General features: G+C 44.2%; 1 protein-coding gene across 4 annotated transcripts in view; it reads left to right on the forward strand.

Annotated features, from left to right (window-relative positions):
- The window catches only part of atp8a1 (ATPase phospholipid transporting 8A1), a 301,017-nt gene that overhangs the window by 160,084 nt on the left and 120,986 nt on the right, over positions 1-19,947 (forward strand). For all 4 annotated transcript variants that reach the window (XM_055636910.1, XM_055636888.1, XM_055636895.1 and 1 more), the window contains 4 exons: positions 3,157-3,206; positions 14,156-14,225; positions 15,019-15,103; positions 18,621-18,760. In XM_055636910.1, the coding sequence (XP_055492885.1) occupies positions 3,157-3,206; positions 14,156-14,225; positions 15,019-15,103; positions 18,621-18,760 (345 nt within the window). The remainder of the gene's footprint in view (positions 1-3,156; positions 3,207-14,155; positions 14,226-15,018; positions 15,104-18,620; positions 18,761-19,947) is intronic.

Consider the following 19,947-nt stretch of genomic DNA (forward strand, 5'->3'; position numbering starts at 1 on the left):
TTGGAACACCTCATCCTGGGTGCAGATGCAGCGGAGACGGAGAATTGGGAGTAGGGAATGGAGTCCTTACAGGGAGCAGGGTGGGAAGAAGTGTAGTCCAGATAGCCATGGTAGGCAGTGGGTTTGCAGTAGATGTCGGTCAGTAGTCTGTTACCTGTGAGGTCTAGAAACGGTAGGGAGATGTTGGAAATGGTCCAGGTGAATTTGAGTGCCGGATGGAAGTTAGTGGTGAAATGGATGAAGTCAGTGAGTTCTGCATGGGTGCAGCACCAATGCAGTTGTCAATGTAGAGTTCAGGGATTGGGTCACGTTACGTCTCGAACAAGGATTGTTCGACGTACCCTAAAAAGAAGCAAGCGTAGCTGGGGCCCATGCATGTGCCAAATCCAATCCAAATCCAAGGCGTAGCTATGGGCAGTGTTGTAGAACAGAGGGATCTACGAATGCAGGTACATTGTTTCCTGAAGGTGGTGTTACAAATAGGTTGGGTGGTCAAGAAAGCTTTTGGTACGTTGGCCTTCATCAGTCAGGGTATTGAGTATAGAAGTTGGTTTAGATGCAAAATGATGGAGCAACTCAGCAGGTCAGGTAGCATCTCTGGGGGGAAAAAGGTTAGGTGACGTTTCGGCCGAAGAATGATCTTGTAGAGATTTATATAATCACTATACCAAGCGGGACCTGTTGGGCCCCGTTCCCCCAACGCAATATTCCACCACTCGCCCATAGCCCCCAACTGTGCCGGCGTGCCACGTCGTTGTGATGCCAGAGATCCCCGTTGTGACACGAGTCACGGCAACACTCCCCAACTGTGCCTCGCCATCCCTCTTCCTACCCCTATCCTCCTCCATTCCCCCTCGTCCCCCAGCACTCCCTCTCCCTCCTTCACCCTCCCTCTTCTTTACCCTCCCCTCCCCCACTCCCTCACCTCTCCCTCCCTCTCCTTTCCCCTAACCTCAGTCACTTACACCCCTCAATCACTCCCTCCCCCCCCTCCTCTCCCTCTATTCCCCTTCCCCCCCCCTCCCCCCCCCCTCACACACAATGAAAATGGTGATTTAAAAAAAACAACTTTTTATGTAAATGAAATTCGGGATCCCATTGTGATGTCATTGTAGGGTGGAACACTGCTGACTGACTGGGCACATTTTTAAAGTTGTTTTTGTAAAGTTTTAAATAACTTGTAAAATATGGCATCAATCTGAACAAATTGGCATCGCAGGACAATGGTGGGTAAGGTGGGCCAAAAAATGTAGCGCTGTGGTGTACCGGTTTCGCGCAATTATAGGTACAAACCGGCATAGAAACCAACAAACATGATGTTAGTTTTAGTAATTACTAGACCAAGTGCAGATCTGTTCCCCCAACATGCAGTTGTGGGGGGGAGGCGGCATGCAGTGTCACACACACTAACTATCTCTCCCCCCCGCACCCCGCACTCACGCTAATTACCCCCCTTGATATTATATTAATATTATTAATTTGCTCCTTTTCCCCATAAACACCTTATCTACTGACGCATTGCCCCCAACTTGCAGTCACACCTAGAGAGGGGGGAGGGGGCGGGGGTAGAGAGTGAGGGCAGAGAGAGAAGGGGCAGAGACACAGAGAGAGGGGCAAGAGGGAGAGGGGGGTGGGCGAGGAGGAGAAGAGGGAGGGTGGGTGAGGGGAAAGGTGGTGGTGGAGGTGAGGAGAGAGAGAGAGGGTGAGAGTGAGGGGGTGAGGTGGGGGGAGTGGGAGAGGGGGGGAGGTGGGGAGGGTGGAGGGAAGGGGGTAGGGGTGTGTGGCGGGGAGGGGGGTTTAGGGGAGGGACGGTGATGGAGGGGAGGAGTGGGAGAAAAAATAGGGGGGAGAAAGAGAGGGGGGAGAGGACAGGGGGAGGAGAGGGAGAGAGGAGGGGGGTGAGGGGGTGTGCTGAGAGGGGGTGAGGTGAGGGGAGAGGGGGGGAGGTGAAGGGGAGGGAGGGGGAGGGGGTAGGGATGTGCAGAGGGAGGGGGGTTTAGGGGAGGGATGGTGGGGGAGGGGATGGAGGGGAGGAGGGGGGGAGAAGAAAGAGGGAGAGAGAGAGAGAGAGGGAGAGAGTGAGGGGGAGGGAGGGGGGGGGGGGGAGAGGGGGGGGGGAGGAGGGGGGGGGGGGGAGGGGGGAGAGGAGGGGGGGGGGGGGGAGAGAGAGTGCCTTTTTATTTCAACCCAAACCCCCCCAAACAGCCATTTGCAGGCAGTTCTTTTTTACTTTAACCAGATTTTCATTTTCAAACCACATTAAGCGTACTTACTCACAGTTGTGTGCACATGTGTTCAGTGTTATTCACAGCCCAGAGAAACATGACCCTCTGCCTTCCTCCAGCTTGCAAACTAATTGAGGCACTACACTCACTTCCTGGTTTTATAGTCCATCCCCCCCCTGCCACCAGCGGGGGCTGCAGAGAGAATGGGGAATTTTGTAAAATCATTAATATCTCTGTCATTTTTCATCGACTGGAAAAATCCTCGGCACACATGCGGCGGAGGGGGGCTCTGAGCAAGGTGGCCAAAAATGACGGCCGTAGGTGGTGGCGTTCTCTCGGAAATCGCAGCACAGATCGCCAAAACCGGTCAAGAACAGACTTTTAGTAATATAGATATATATTTATATTTGCATATATAAATAGATAGATGAGGGGAATAGATATGATGAATGCTCAGTCTTTTACCCTGAGTATAGAAATCAAGAACCAGAGGACATAGATTTAAGATGCAAGGGGAAATTATTAATAGGAACCTGAAGGGCGACCTTTTTCCACACAGAAGGTGGGTGGGTATATGTAACGAGCTGCCAGAGGAGGTAGTTGAGGCAGGTACAATATCAATATTTAAAAGACATTTGGACGGGTACATGGATAGGAAAGAGTTAGAGGGATATAGGCTAATGGGCACATGGGACTAGCTTAGATGGGGCATCTTGGTCGGCATGGGCAAATTGGGCTGAAGGGCCTGTTTTCGTGCTCTATGACTGATACCATGAAGCAAAACCAATCAAAAACACTTGCCTTTCATTCTTTTTCATCAGTGTCTGTGTCTATATTTTAACCTGTGTAACAGGTTCTGAGATACATAACTGAAAAGTGCAGATCAACTGGTTTAAGTTTGATCTTTTCATCAGTCTTTTTTCTATTATAGCTTGGACACGAAGAAAAATATGAACTGCTGAATGTGCTTGAGTTTACCAGGTAATGGTTCTACAAATAATGTTAAAGTTAAACAAATTGTTCTCCTATACCACTGCAGTGAATGTGATGATCACGTGTAAAATGCCGTTTTATAATGCATTTCCAATTTTAACAACATGGCATGTTGCAAAAGGCATTTATTGCCCTTCCCTAATGGTTTGTAGGAACATGATTGGTGATTTAACTTCTCTGCAGTCTTTCTTTTGAAAGCACGATCTAGGCAGATCTGGGAGTGTGATCCAGCAACAATGAGGGAATTACTATTTCCATGTAAGAGGTGTGTGCAAGTTGGAGGATAAAGGGCCTGTCCCACTTGGGCGTCATTTCCTCGTCACGTAGGTGGTGCACGAGGATTTTGCGAATCCCCAAATCCTGGGGCACCTTGCGCTACCACGCTTCACTACCTACGCCCCCACGTCTCACCACGTGCCATGTGCGCGTTGTGCGTCGTGATGTGTAAATGCTGTCGCGTAAATGACGCAGAAATAACGCCCAAGTGGGACAGACCCTTAACTTCAATAGCTTGGTGGTGACGTGCATCTTTTGCCCTAGTTGCTGGAGGTTTGAATTTTGGACAAGCTCTCAAACCAATCTTAAGTTGGTGCGATTGGTTTTGTAGATGGTATACACTGCAGCTAGAATGCAAAGAAACGGAAGGGGGGTAATAGTTTAATATGCTGGATGGATAATCAATTGAGACATATGATTTTGCCTTCAGTGGTGTTGAGCCCTGCAACAGTAATGAAGCTAAATGCACAGATGCACGAGAAAATATTCAATCACGTCGGTTGTATGTCACGATGATTGTGGAAAGACTTTTGGGAGATGTATCCCATTTTACAGCAATCCGTTTATTTTAGAAATCTGGTTGGTCCATTTAAGTCTCTGGTCAATGGTGTCCTTTCACCACAATGTTGATGGTGAGGGATTCAGTAATTTTATAAAAAGCAATGAATGGCAGGGGAGGTGGGTAAACATGAAGATAAATTGTTGAAAATTAACTCCACATTCACCCATTCCATCATTGAATCCATTAGTTCAATTATTTCCTCCAACATAATCTTCTCCTATCTTCATGGTCACCCCCTAATCTCCATCATCACCCTATTTCACCAAGCCTTTCAGTTGACAGTGTGCAGAATTTCTAGTGTTGCTATCTTCTATCAAACAGAAATTGTGTCCTCCATGGCATTTCTTTTCCTCACTTGAACAGATCCACTTCAAAGACCACTGATTGAAAGATTTAATTGGAATCTGAGGGGTAACATTTTCACACAAAGGGCGGTGGGTGTAAGGAACGAGCTGCCAGAGGAGGTAGTTGAGATAGGGACTATTGCAATGTTTAAGAAACAATTAGACAGGCACATGGATAGGACAGATTTAGAGGGATATGGGCCAAATGCAGGCAAGTGGGACTAGTGTAGATGGGACATGTTGTTCATTGTGGGCAAGTTCAGATTCAGATTCAGAAAACTTTATTGTCTGTCGTAACAGAAAATCTTCTTTGACGTGGCTCAACATACAGACAGGACAATGTACTGATAAGCAGTCACACAACACAGATTTCTGCAAGCACAACCAGTGTGTATCGATCTTAAAAGCAAATATAAGATTAAAAACTGTAAAAATGTTGGGCCGAGGGGCCTGTTTCCAAGCTGTATGATTCTGACTAGGATATATTTTTGCATGAGTTAAGAGCCATCTTTTCACGTTCGTTCAGCCTGATCAGCTGCTTTATATACCTCAACCTGCTGCTTTAAAGAGGACAGTGAATGAGAGCCCAGATGTTTTTTGTTATTTTTGCAGACTGTAATACGTGTTCTAAACATTAATACGCCTTATGATCGATCACACAATCTTCCATTTCTGTCAGGAAAATCGAAATTTATGTAACTACTCCTGTTGCATGCTGTGCATTCTATTGTTGTTGTGTTTGTTCTTTCCCAACAATTTCCTGCCAGCCACTTATTGCCTTGGTGTATTGGTTGAGTGACTGATTTTATCTGGTGTTTAGATTTTTTAACACTTTGTTCCATTTGACTCACATATTCAAAATAAAAGCTTAGAAAATATTAGGTACATTTTTCCAGCACTGTATAAAAATCAAGTTTCCAGAATGGATCATAATTTTGACTATTTGATCACTGAATTAATCCCCAATGGAAATTTGACCAGGTGCTTTCAGTCCTAATTGGTATGTACGTGTGCATGGACTGACACAATTTCCAATGCATTGGATCACATTGTTCTGATGCTGGACACTCAAAACAAGTATGTTTTCATTGACTGCTCCCTGACGAGGTCTCAGCTTCTGGACTAGGGAAACAAGGAAGTTTCAATATGCATCTTTGTCCCTTCGGTTTATGTTACTCTATCTTGATTCCAACCAGACCCATGTCCTTTCTCCCACACAATTGCCTGGACACAGTCTTGAACATGCCTAATGATGTGTGTACTTTCCAATGATGCAGCAAGTGAAGTAAAGGCCATTCACAAGTATCCTGTGAGGTCTTGGACATGCAAGACGAACCCACTCAGGATCATTTATATGTAAATTTGATAGCATAAAGTAGACATTGGTAAACTATTCCTTACAGCAGAGATGTTTGATACCAGAGAGCATAGGTTTGTGGTGACGAGCAAGACGTCTAGAGAACCAGAGGACATAGGTTTATGGTGAAGGGGAAAATAATTAATAGGGATCTGAGGGGTAACTTTTCACACAAAGGGTGGTGAGGTATGGAACAAGCTGCCAGAGGAGGTAGTTGAGGCTGGGACTATCACAACATCATGGATATGGGTAGGTTTGGATGGATATGGGCCAAACGCAGGCAGATGGGACTAGTGTAGCTGGGACGTGTTGGCCAGTGAGGGCAAGTTGGGCCAAAGGGCCTGTTTCCACGCTGTATCACAAGGAAGATTTTTTTCACCCAGAGTGTAGTTGAAATTTAGAACACAGTATCTGGAGAGGACAGTGTAGGCTGAGATTCTCATAACATTTAAGTGGTATTGAGTTTAGGTAGAGATAGCCGAGGACTAAGTGGCTGGTAAATGGGATTAGTGCAAATGATTACCTGAAGGTCGTTAGGCACAGGGTGGACTAAAGGGGCTTGTATCTGTGCCTTGTGACTCTAGTCTTCTGGTGTTTAAACATGTGCAATTAAACTTAGAAATCTTGCAATTGCATTCAGATGTCCTGCACTGTTGCATCAATAGACTCAGTCGGACTTTGTTCAGTGACGTGAACTTTATTCACTTGTGTAGGAAGGAACTGCAGATGCTGGTTTAAACCAAAGATAGGCACAAATAGCTGGAGTAGCTCGGTAGGTCAGGCAGCATCTCTGGAGAAAAGGAAAGGTGGCATTTCAGGTCAAGACGGGTCTGAAGAAGGGTCTTGATTCAAAACGTCACCTATTCCTTTTCTTCAGAGATTCTGCCTGACCCGCTGCGTTACCCCAGGTTTTCGTGTCTATCTTTGTAATTATTCTTTTGTTCCACACAAAACACAACAGAAAGAGTTAGTGGTATGCTGTTGCTAACCAGAAACCACGCAAGTTCGAAAGGACATCTATCGTACCTGTGCCAATAAAGAACCTGGTCACCTGAATGAAGAAGAAGAAGAATGAATAAGTTTATTGGCCAAGTATGTACACATACAAGGAATTTGCTTTGGTGCTCCGCTCGCAAGTAACAACATGACATACAGTAACAATTAAGAATGACACATAAAACATTAAACGTTAATAATAAACATTACAGTTTAAACATATGAATGAATTAAAATACGAGAGCAAAATGAGGCTGCAGACTTTTGGTTATTTAGTAGAGCTACTACTCATGGACAAAAAGCTGTTTTATGCCTGGCTGAGGCAGCTTTGATAGTCCGGAGTCACCTTCCAGTGGACAGGCCTGGACAGGTTGAGTGAGTGGGCAGATGCGTGGTAGAGTACAATATAGATAAATGTGAGGTTATCTACTTTGGTGGCAAAACCAAGGTGGCAGATTTTTATCTCAATGGGGTTAGCTTAGGTAAGGGGGAGGTACAGGGAGACCTGGGTGTCCTTGTACACCGGTCACTAAAGGTTGGCGTGCAGGTACAGCAAGCTGTGAAGAAAGCTAATGGAATGTTGGCCTTCATAACAAGAGGATTTTAGTATAGGAGCAAAGAGGATCTTCTGCATTTGTATAGGGCTCTGGTGAGACCACATCTGGAATATTGTGTACAGTTTTGGTCTCCTAATTTGAGGAAGGACATCCATGTGATTGAGGCAGTGCAGCGTAGGTTCACGAGATTGATCTCTGGGATGGCGGGACTGTCATATGAGGAAAGATTGAAAAGACTAGGCTTGTATTCACTGGAGTTTATAAGGATGAGGGGGATCTTATAGAAACATATAAAATTATAAAAGCACTGGACAAGCTAGATGCAGGAAGAATGTTCCCAATGTTGGGCGAGTCCAGAACCAGGGGCCACAGTCTTAGAATAAAGGGGAGACCATTTAAGACTGAGGTGATAAAAATCATTTTCACCCAGCGAGTTGTGAGTTTGTGGAATTCCCTGCCACAGAGGCCAGTGGAGGCCAAATCACTGGATGGATTTAAGAGAGAGTTAGATAGAGCTCTAGAGGCTAGTGGAATCAAGGGATATGGGGAGAAGGCAGGCACGGGTTATTGATTGGGGACGAATAGCCAAGATTGCAATGAATGGCAATGCTGGCTCGAATGGCCGAATGGCGTCCTCCTGCACCTATTTTCTATGTATATGTCACAGGGAAGTGATTCAAAGAGTTTGTGGCCAGGGGGAGAGGGGTCAGAGATGATCTTACCCGCTCGCTTCCTGGCCCTTACAGTGTACAGTTCGTCAATGGGGGGGGGGGGGGAGGGAAGGTTGCAGCCACCAATCTCTCAGCTGATCGGACGATTCGATGCAGCCTCCGGATGTCGTGCTTGGTGGCTGAGCCAAACCAGACTATGATGGAAAAGGTGAGGACAGACTCTACGATGGCCATATGGAATTGGACCATCATTGCCTGTGGCAGATTGTGTTTCCTCAGCTGCTGCAGGAAGTACATCCTCTGTTGGGCCTCTTTGACTGTGAAGTCGATGATGGCCCCCATTTCAGGTCTTTGGAGATAATGGTTCCACATATGTGACTGTGGTGTTGTTGATAGTGAGTTGGGGGAGGGGAGGGGGAGTTCTCCTAAAGTCTACAATCAATTCCACTGTCTTAAGAGCATTGAGCACCAGGTTGTTACGAAGGCACCAGGACGCCAACTGTGTCATTTCCTGTCTGTAGGCAGATTCCTCCCCGTCCTGGATCAGTCCAATCAGGGTTGTGTCATCCGCAAACTTGAGAAGCTTAACAGAGGAGTCAGTGGAGGTGCAGTCATTGGTGTAGAAAGTGGAGAGGGGAGAGTATGCAGCCTCGCAGTGGCTCCTATGCTGAGGGTTTGCGGGTCCGAGATGTGCTTTCCCATCCTCGCATGCTACTTCCTGTCTGTCAGGAATTTTGTGATAGAAACATAGAAATTAGGTGCAGGAGTAGGCCATTCGGCCCTTCGAGCCTGCACCGCCATTTAATATGATCATGGCTGATCATCCAACTCAGTATCCCGTACCTGCCTTTTCTCCATACCCTCTGATCCCCTTGGCCACAAGGGCCACATCTAACTCCCTCTTAAATATAGCCAATGAACTGGCCTCAACTACCCTCTGTGGCAGAGAGTTCCAGAGATTCACCACTCTCTGTGTGAAAAAAGTTCTCCTCATCTCGGTTTTAAAGGATTTCCCCCTTATCCTTAAGCGGTGACCCCTTGTCCTGGACTTCCCCAACATCGGAAACAATCTTCCTGCATCTAGCCTGTCCAACCCCTTAAGAATTTTGTAAGTTTCTATAAGATCCCCTCTCAATCTCCTAAACTCTAGAGAGTATAAACCAAGTCTATCCAGTCTTTCTTCATAAGACAGTCCTGACATCCCAGGAATCAGTCTGGTGAACCTTCTCTGCACTCCCTCTATGGCAATAATGTCCTTCCTCAGATTTGGAGACCAAAACTGCACGCAATACTCCAGGTGTGGTCTCACCAAGACCCTATACAACTGCAGTAGAACCTCCCTGCTCCTATACTCAAATCCTCTTGCTATGAAAGCCAACATGCCATTCGCTTTCTTTACTGCCTGCTGCACCTGCATGCCTACCTTCAATGACTGGTGTACCATGACACCCAGGTCTCGCTGCATCTCCCCCTTTCCCAATCGGCCACCGTTTAGATAATAATCTGCTTTCCCGTTTTTGCCACCAAAATGGATAACCTCACATTTATCCACATTAAATTGCATCTGCCAAACATTTGCCCACTCACCCAGCCTATCCAAGTCACCTTGCAGTCTCCTAGCATCCTCCTCACACCTAACACTGCCCCCCAGCTTAGTGTCATCCGCAAACTTGGAGATATTGCCTTCAATTCCCTCATCCAGATCATTAATATATATTGTAAATAGCTGGGGTCCCAGTACTGAGCCTTGCGGTACCCCACTAGTCACTGCCTGCCATTGTGAAAAGGACCCGTTTACTCCTACTCTTTGCTTCCTGTTTGCCAGCCAGTTCTCTAACCACATCAATACTGAACCCCCAATGCCATGTGCTTTAAGTTTGTATACTAATCTCTTATGTGGGACCTTGTCGAAAGCCTTCTGGAAGTCCAGATACACCACATCCACTGGTTCTCCCCTATCCACGCTACTAGTTACATCCTCGAAAAATTCTATAAGATTCGTCAGACATGATTTACCTTTCGTAAATCCATGCTGACTTTGTCCAATGATTTCACCACTTTCTAAATGTGCTGCTATCCCATCTTTAATAACTGACTCTAGCAGTTTCCCCACTACCAATGTTAGACTAACTGGTCTGTAATTCCCCGTTTTCTCTCTCCCTCCCTTCTTAAAAAGTGGGGTTACGTTTGCTACCCGCCAATCCTCTGGAACTACTCCAGAATCTAAGGAGTTTTGAAAGATTATTACTAATGCATCCACTATTTCTGGAGCTACTTCCTTAAGTACTCTGGGATGCAGCCTATCTGGCCCTGGGGGATTTATCGGCCTTTAATCCATTCAATTTACCCAACACCACTTCCCGACTAACCTGGATTTCACTCAATTCCTCCACCTCCTTTGACCCGCGGGCCCCTGCTATTTCCGGCAGATCATTTATGTCTTCCTTAGTGAAGACGGAACCAAAGTAGTTATTCAATTGGTCCGCCATATCCTGGTTCCCCATGATCAACTCACCTGTTTCTGACTGCAAGGGACCTACATTTGTTTTAACTAATCTCTTTCTTTTCACATATCTCCACCAAGTGAGGGTTCAGGCACAGTCAAGTTGGAGAGTTTGGCGTGTAGTGGCTCTGGCACAATGGTGTTGAATGCAGAGCTAAAATCAACAAACAAAATCCTTGCATACGTCCTATGGTGGCCTAGGTGCTTGTGGATGAAGTGCAGGCCCAGGTTGACTGCATCATCCACCGATCTATTGGCCCGATATGCAAACTGTAGATGGTCCAGCAGGGAGTTCGTGATATTTTTCAGCTTGGCCAGCACAAGTTTTTCAAGGGTCTTCATGACTACAAAGGTCAGTGCGACAGGCCTGCAGTCATTAAGACCTTGTCTTTTTAGATACAGGGACAATAGTGGAGACTCTGAAGCAGGCAGGAACAGTACAGGTTTGCAGAGACTGGTTGAAAATGTCTGTGTAGATCGGTGCCAGTTGTTCGGCACAGAGCTTGAGAGTAGAGGGGGAAACACTGTCCGGTCCTGGAGATTTCCGGCTTTTCAGTCTTCTGAACAGCCTCTCCACCTCCTCAATTTCTATTGTTGGTGATGTAGAAGTGGCCAGACTGATGATGGGCAGCAAGGAGGGGGTGGGTAGTGGACAAGAGCCCGGTCTTTGCAGACTGGAAACAGGCTGTAAGTGGGTGGTCCACAAAAATGCTAGAGAAACTCAGCGGGTGCAGCAGCATCTATGGAGCAAAGGAGATAGGTAACGTTTCGGGCCAAAACCCTTCTTCAGACATCCCTAGACATTCAGACAGACTCTTCTTCTTCTACATCCTCTTCTCAGCATGTACTTGGCCTTGTAGAGGTCTGCATCCCCGCTCCTGTAGGCCTCATCTTTGGACGGGCAGAGCTATCTGAATTCTGCTGTAAACCAGGGCTTGTCATTGTTGAACCAGATCCGGGTCCTCGTGGGAATGCAACTGTCCTCACAAAAGCTGACATATGATGATAGTGTCTGTATACTCATCGAGTGCTTGTTGTTGCTTCCCTGAACACATTCCAATCTGTGCAGTCAAAGCAGCATTGTAGGCTTTCAATGCAGCATTGTAGGCTGTCATATGTGGAGAGAATGGAGCGGCCGGGCTTGTATACTCTGGAATTTAGAAGGATGAGAGGTAATCTTATTGAAACATATAAGATTCTTAGAGGATTGGGCCGGGTAAATGCAGGAAAAATGTTCCCGATGTTGTGAGAGCCTAGAACCACGGGTCACAGTTTAAGAATAAGGGGTAGGCCATTTACGACTGAGATGAGGAAAAACTTTTTCACCCAGGAAGTTGTGAATCTGTAATTCTCTGCCACAGAAGGCAGTGGAGGCCAATTCACTGGATGTTTTCAAGAGAGAGTTAGATTTAGCTCATGGGGCTAAAGGAATCGAGGGATATGGGGAAAAAGCCAAAACGGGGTACTGAGTTTGGATGATCAGCCATGATCATATTGAATGTCAGTGCTGGCACGAAGGGCCGAATGGCCTACACCTGCTCCTATTTTCTATGTTTCTACAACAGAATATGGGAATTTAAGTATTTCCAACTTGCTTGAACAGTCATCAAATTACCACCTGATGTTATAGGCCAGGTGCATTAGATCTGATGGTATGGCTTAAAACTATTTAGATTGCTAACTGATCTTTTGCTTAATCTCATGTCCGCTGCAGGGATCACATAAGAAAGTCGCACATTTCATGATTCAATCAATGGATAAGAGATTGCTTACTTCTTACATGCATTGTGATTGTAACCATAACTTCCTTGTGTGGAAGTGTCAGTGGATCACATCCTCAACATCAGAGGGTTTAAGGTCCACTCATGTTTTTCTGACACATATCTCGGCCAACCTTCCCAGTGCAGTATTGAGAGCATTCTGCACTTGGACGTTATGCCTTCTGGAAAGGCTGGTGTTCCGCATCCCCATCTACCTTCATTGTGTCTCTGATAAACGGGAGACATGCAAGGTCCACATAGACAGCTTCTGAAGTCAGGATTACTTATCTGCAGATATCTAAAGAGACTTGCAGATGCTGAGCACATCTTGAGCAAAAGATAAACTGCTGAAGGATTGTTTATCTGATCGGCACATTGCTGAGTGGAAATGACCTGTCATTCTTACAAGAGCCGCATTTTGTTATCAGTACAGTGCTTTGGAGGTCAATGTCAATGTATTATATGAATGTCCTTTCATCATGCTGATTTACCTGAACTCACTATCTCTCGCCACACCTGCTTTGCCCACTGGAAAACAATGATTGCCCGTTGGTAATGGTAATGATGAAATCTGGAAGAACTCAGCATGCAGGATAGCATTGGTGCTAGATATTGTAATGAGGCATAAGAAGCTTGTTGCTATTATGTAAGTGTAAATGTTACTTGTTCAAAAAGTCTGATATAGTCTCCTTGTGTTAACTTTGTGAAGATTTGCCCCTGACATCCTTAGATACAGCTAAGTTGTTGCATTTGTGAAGGAGCAAGTTAAGCCAGAAGCAAATGCTTAATATTTACAAGCATAACCACTCCACCCCACCAATTCAGTAACATTTCTGTTAATTACTGGCAAACATTTTTGGGGGGCATTAAAGATAAACTATTCCAATTTTAATGTTTTGAATAGATTTTGGAGATTTTAATTCTGTCACTTCCTCTCTCTTAGGGCCTGTCCCACTTACGCAATTTTTGTTGGCGACTGCCAGCACCCGTCAAAGTCGCAGCAGGTCACCGAAAATTTTCAACATGTTGAAAATCCAGCGGCGACTAGAAAAAGGTACGACTCTTTGGGCGACTACTTAAAACCACACATGTGTCACCCCGCCACATGTCGCATGTATGGTCGTGAGTAGTCACCTAAAGAGTCGCCCAAAAGACCTTTGGTCGCCACTGGATTTTCAACATGTTCCGCGACCTGCTGCAACTATGACGGGTACCGGCAGTCGCCGAAAAAATTGCGTAAGTGGGACAGGCCCTTAAATCTGCTCATTGCATCACTATCTTTATTTCCATGTCTGATTCGACATGAAATCTCACAACTTTATCTTCCCCTGTAGTCCAGCCACTATTTATCATTGAGGATATGCCCAATTTCCAATTGCTGTAGCATTAACAGCTCGCACATTCAGCAGCTAATGATGGTGGAAATTTTAGAGCTGATTGACAATTTTCATGTGATGTCTTGCTGCAGCAAATTGAGATTTGGGCCAATTGTCATTAATCTAAACTGTAGGACATTTAGAATTATTTTTGAGGTGGTATGGTAGGGATGCATATGGGAGATCATGGACAGGGAGGGAGGAGAGACTTTAAGGGCATGAGATAATGGGAAATGTAATATGAGTTGACGAAGGGCAAATACAGAAATACATTTTCAGAGGCAATGGAATTACTCAGAAAATGCCTGATTGAAGTGCAAGTTCTAAAATTGTTAAGCAGGCTGTCAAGTGCCTTTATTAATTTGTTCTGGTAGCATTAGATGTGACTTTTTAACTCTGTTTAAGCTGCCTGGCACTATTACTTATGACAAGCTGATGGACCGTTGTCCCATTTTTCTTCAAAAATTGAGTTATGAGATTGGTTTTGAATCCTGTTACAAAGGACTAATCTTGTTTGTGGCCTGTTCTCCTTCAGCAACAGAAAGCGCATGTCTGTGATCGTCCGTACACCAGCAGGAAAGCTGCGACTTTACTGTAAAGGAGCGGTGAGTCCTCACTAATCTTCACGGAAGTTTTGTGAACTTGGATTATTCTGAATTATTGTTGTTTGTGATTTCCTTACTCTGCTCTTAAGGATGGACTACTTTCAGTCTATTTTTCACCGTGCAAAACAAGCTGCACATTGTAAATGTGTACCAATATACTTGTATTTAATCAATGCAGTGTTATTGGCAAACTGTTCTGGTGTTGTGAATAGAGTTATTAGTAGACATACCTAATTTGGTGATTGAACTCCAGGAGCTGAGTTTCACTTCTTGTACTGTTCTGGTAAGAAATAACTTTCAGTGTGCGAATCGCTTGCAATTATGCCCGTTACTATTCTGTAATATATCAATTTTACTTGAGGAAATAACTATTCGCTGTGAACTCTGTTCTAAATGTTACCATTTATGTGTTTTATTACAATGTACTTTATGAAGTGTTGCCTGAAGGGCAGCATAGATGCAGGGCCAGACTCTCCAGGGGGCTGTTCCCTCTGGGATACATTCAGCCTTCACTAGTCAGGTCCTTTGCTCTGATAACCTTTGCCGCAAGACATCATGTCTTTATAACAGGTGTTGCTGGAGGCGGGTGTATGTTTTGAAGAAAAATCTTCAATTGAAGGAGCTCAGCATTAATTTCTAAGCAATCATGTTCTATATCTGTTCTTAGATCCCACTGATCGGTAGGTGCAGGCAATAGTAACACCCCTCATGTGCCTCCTATAATGATGTGTGATCTGGAGTAGAGTAATATAAAAATTAAATGATGGATTGTGTTTTGGAATATGTTTTGCAGGATACAGTTATCTATGAACGGTTGTCAGAGAGCTCGCGATACAGGGACATCACTTTGAAACATTTAGAACAGTTTGCTACGGAAGGTTTGTATAAAGCAGTATGGATCAGTATTTTAATGGAAACCTACCATTTCTAAAAGATGGAGAAACAAAAGAACTGCAGATGCTGGAATCTTTAGCGAAGAGCTGGAATATATTGACGGGTCAGGCAGCATCTAAAGGGCTCCAAATCGAAACATCACCTAACCATTAATACCTCAGATCTGCTGAATTACTCCAGCAATTTGTGTCTTTTTTAGATGAAAGCCTGGAGGTTCTGCTCTAGTACTGGTGAAAACTGGGTAGAATTAATTGAATAATGCAAAAGATCATAACTCCAAAACTTGGAATTACTCTGATAAAAAAATATATATTTACTTTCCCGAAAATTTCTTGTTATCTCTTTTATATGGCTTAAAAGCAAATACAACTAAAGCATTACCAATAAAAGATACAATGTGCCAGAGAGATTCGGCAGGTCAGGTAGCATCCCTCGAGAACAGGAATAGGAGATATTTTGGGCAGAATTGAAGAAGGTGAAATGTCACCTGTCCGTGTTGCTACCTGACCCACTGAGTTACTCCAGCTGTGTCTTTTTTGTTTGAAAACCAGCATCTCCAGTTCCTTGGTTCTACAAAGCATTTCCAATGTTCAGAACTGGCGACCCTACCAGATCCACACAGCGTGCCCTATACTGTTGGGGTCTATAGGGTGATGTTCACATTAAACCCAGTATTCGAACATGTACGAATCAATTGTCATGTTAATCTATAACTTATTGCCAGTCATCTTTATACCTCGTACTAATGCTGCAATCCCTTTTGAATTTTGTATAAAACTGAGTTCAAGTTCACTCAGTTTGCCTTTGCAAAACCTGTGGCAAATTGGAATTATTGATATGTCTCCCTTCAGCTACAACAATTTAACAACATGAATTTTCATGTTCAAGTTACATTTATTGTCACATGCACCAATTGGTACAGTGAGATTTGAATTACCATACAGCCATACGAATAAAAGAACACAATACACGATGGAACTTCCCCACACAGCAGAATTACTGTGAGGGAAGGCAATAAAGTTCTTCTTCTTTGTTCACGTGTGGTCGGGGCCTTTGAACCCTCGCAGTCGCCGCTAGGACGGCCAGATGTTCAGGCCCTCTTGCCGGGATGATCGGAACTCCGACGTCGGAACGGAGAACACTCTTGGAGTTTCCGAATCGGTCGCTTCCTACCGGATACCGCGGCTCCCGAAGTCCACAGGCCGAGTTGGATGGAGATTCAACGCTGGCGACCCTCCGCAAAAGACCCCAGGACTCCGCGATGTTAAAATCAGCACCGAACGATGTTAAAGTCAGCGCAGCTAGAAGCTCCGCATACCACAGCTCCATGGTGTTAATCAGCAGGCCCAACGCTCCGGAGCTCCAACACAGGCGATCCCCGGTAAGGCATCGTCCCGCTCCGCAATGGAATTCAGTGCTGCGCCACTGTTGAAGCTTTGGCTGGTCTCGGGCAAGAAAGGCCGCGCTAATTTAGTTGGTAGGCCGTGAGGGGGTGCGAAGATGCAACTGGGAGAATAAGCAACTGGGAGAATAATTGCATCCTCGACCAGGAAGTGACTGACAAAATGGTTTCCCCTCTTCCCCCCCGCCCCCTCACCCCCCACATAAAAAAAGACTAAGAAACCTCCAAAAAAAATACTGTTTGACACACTAAAAATAACAAAAGGTGAAATGACAGACAAACTGCTGGCGAGGCTGCCCAATGGAATTTCCCTGAGATGTAAAGGAAAGTAGGCAAACCTACTCAGCGTCAGTCATTTGTATTCATTACACAAAAAGTGGCAGCAAAACAAATGCAAAACATGCTCATTCAGATTTCAAAGTTAAGGATTTGTGGTAAACCAATTAGAAATGTTTGTAGCATGGTCCTGTTTTGCAAATGTTCAAATATAAATGCAAAGCAAAAAACAGACAGTGTTGTCTGGCATTGAGGCTAGTTGTATGGTGCGAGAAAGTTTTGGTTGTATTGGCAGTTCCCAGGTGACTGTTCTTGTGACATTTACCATATGTAAACATTCAGGAAGTCTTGTTGGAACTGATGGTATTAATGCATCCTGCCACCGTTGGGACTGATGGTATTAATGCCTTCTGCTTACAGCTGTGTGAACCCAAAAGGAACGGCAGTACCAGTGCAGACTTTGTGGGGTGTAAAATAAATAGCTTTAAGGCTGGAAAGTGTAAATATTCCTTGATCTGGCAGAATTGCGTACAGTTTTGGTCTCCTAATCTGAGGAAATACATTCTTGCCATAGAGGGAGTACAGAGAAGGTTCACCAGACTGATTCCTGGGACGTCAGGACTTTCATATCAAGAAAGACTGGATAGACTTGGTTTGTATTCGCTAGAATTTAGAAGATTGAGGGGGGATCTTATAGAAACTTACAAAATTCTTAAGGGGTTGGACAGGCTAGATGCAGGAAGACTGTTCCCGATGTTGGGGAAGTCCAGAACAAGGGGTCATAGTTTAAGGATAAGGGGGAAATTCTTTAGGACCGAGATGAGAAAAACATTGTTCAAACAGCGAGTGGTGAATCTCTGGAATTCTCTGCCTCAGAAGGTAGTTGAGGCCAGTTCATTGGCTATATTTAAGAGGGAGTTAGATGTGGCCCTTGTGGCTAAAGGGATCAGGGGGTATGGAGAGAAGGCAGGAACAGGATACTGAGTTGGATGATCAGCCATGATCATATTGAATGGCGGTGCAGGCTCGAAGGGCCGAATGGCCTGCTCCTGCACTTATTTTCTATGTTTCTATGATGAAAGATTAAGTACAAGCACTCATCTGTAAAAATATGAAGTGGCAGCTTTGGATATTCATGCTGTGGTCTCATCTTTCCTCTTAATATTCTGCCAATTAGCAGGATTTACTTGCTGAGAACTGCTGCATTGCCTTTTTTTATACTTGGCAACTGTAAATGTTCAATTTTACTGATGGCATTATCAGAAGTGATGTTTATCTGGTAATACAAGCGACTTCCCAAGATGTGAATTTTCACAATAGAAATCTCTTGCACAAATGTAACAAATGAGTATTGTCGAAACAGATGGACTTCTGCGTCGAGCTTGTTAACCGTTAACATTTTTAGACAGTTTTAAGTGAGTGGGAAATTCAAATACTCAAGGTGAGAGGGGGGGAAAAGTATGAAGGAGATATGCAAAGCAAGTTTTATTTTGCACAGAGAGCTGAGGGTGCCTGGAACGTGCTGTCAGTGAAAGTGGTGGAAGCAGATATGAAAGCAATGTTTAAGAAGCATTTAGACAGACTCATGAACAAGGAATGGAAGGATATGGACCATCTACAGGCAGGTGGACCAAAGGGCATGTTCTTGTGAGGTACTGTTCAATGTTAACTTAATTGATTTTGATGTTTTAAAAGCATTTTGAGGTGGGCGTCACTTAAATTAAATCCTTGCAATTATTTGGTCCCACGCCTTAGTATGCCAAAGGATATGTAGTCTCCAACACAAATACAATGCGTAATAACAATGTTTTTTATTGTTTCAGGTTTAAGAACCTTGTGCTTCACGGTTGCCGACATTTCAGAGATGATGTACCAAGATTGGTTGGAGGTTTACCAGCGGGCTTCTACTGCATTGCAGAACAGGATACTGAAGCTGGAAGAGAGTTATGAACTGATTGAAAAAGTAAGTATTTCAGGCAAAATTCAAAAGCTTTGCGTCATGAAGAGAATACTCTTTTTGGAGAGCATACCTTTAGTTGATGGGGTACCCATAAGCAATGAGTAATTCTAACTGAGCGTTTCAGCTTTGTGTCACTGTGGTTATTGGATAAAACATGTTCTAACTTCATCCATCACATCAAAGGTTCTGTTGTTGTTTGGGGAACATAATATCGTAACTGATCAATGATTGATTTATGCAACTAAAAATGAGCTTTGACCATATCATACTGATGTTGGTCATGAAAATGTCGTGAAATTCAGTTAACAAAGTTAGTTTTTTTTATTGGTGAATTTGTACAGGATAATCTATACAGCACATTTTTCAAAAGTGCTATCAATGTCAACTATGGTCATGCCACGTAAAGGACTCTCCACCTGACACTCTGCCTCCCACTGCAGATGAACCGATTGGGTTCTTGTTGAAGGCTGTTGTTTGTGCTTATATTCCAAGGATCCTAAAAAGTGAGAAAGAGCAGTATTAATCAGACTACCTATTCCTCAGAAAATCATTGAGAGGCATGGCTGCTTGTTAAAAATAGCTTCTGGCTAATTAAAAGCGTGTTTGAAATTCTCAACTTCCCTTTTTGTTTTTTTGGACACTTCAAGAATCTGCGATTCACACTATCTTGTTCTTTCATTTAATTGTACAGATTCTGCACTGATCTAATCTGACAGTTCTGTTTGCAAAATCTAGAATTCATTATCCATGCTGTTGCTATGTACAAAAATTAAATAGTGCATCATTGTTGGAAACAATGTTTCTTTCGGTCCCTGTGCAAAAATCATTCTGATAACCTCATTACTTTGATCGGAATTAATGAGCTGACTCTAATCATCAAAATGCAACAAACAAGTAATTAAAGTACAGTAAAAATGAAATAATGACTAAAATAATGATTTGCGTTTCCATTTGTTTGATGGTCAATGGGGATCTGACCTGGCGGACCGGGTTACGGTGTGAAGCACTGATCCCTGGCCTGCTAGAGTGTAGTCGTGGATGCTATGGATCAAATTCATGAACAGAGTGTGGAATGGCTGAGAATTACAGGATTCAACATGTGAGAAGTGGTGCTTACAAGAATAACAAGAGCACATTTTTTAATAGTCCAAAGTCAGAAGAAATTGAGGAATAGTTTCTGTTTGTAGTTC

Source organism: Leucoraja erinacea, chromosome 1 (assembly GCF_028641065.1).
Source record: "Leucoraja erinacea ecotype New England chromosome 1, Leri_hhj_1, whole genome shotgun sequence".
Taxonomy (NCBI): Eukaryota; Metazoa; Chordata; class Chondrichthyes; order Rajiformes; family Rajidae; genus Leucoraja; species Leucoraja erinaceus.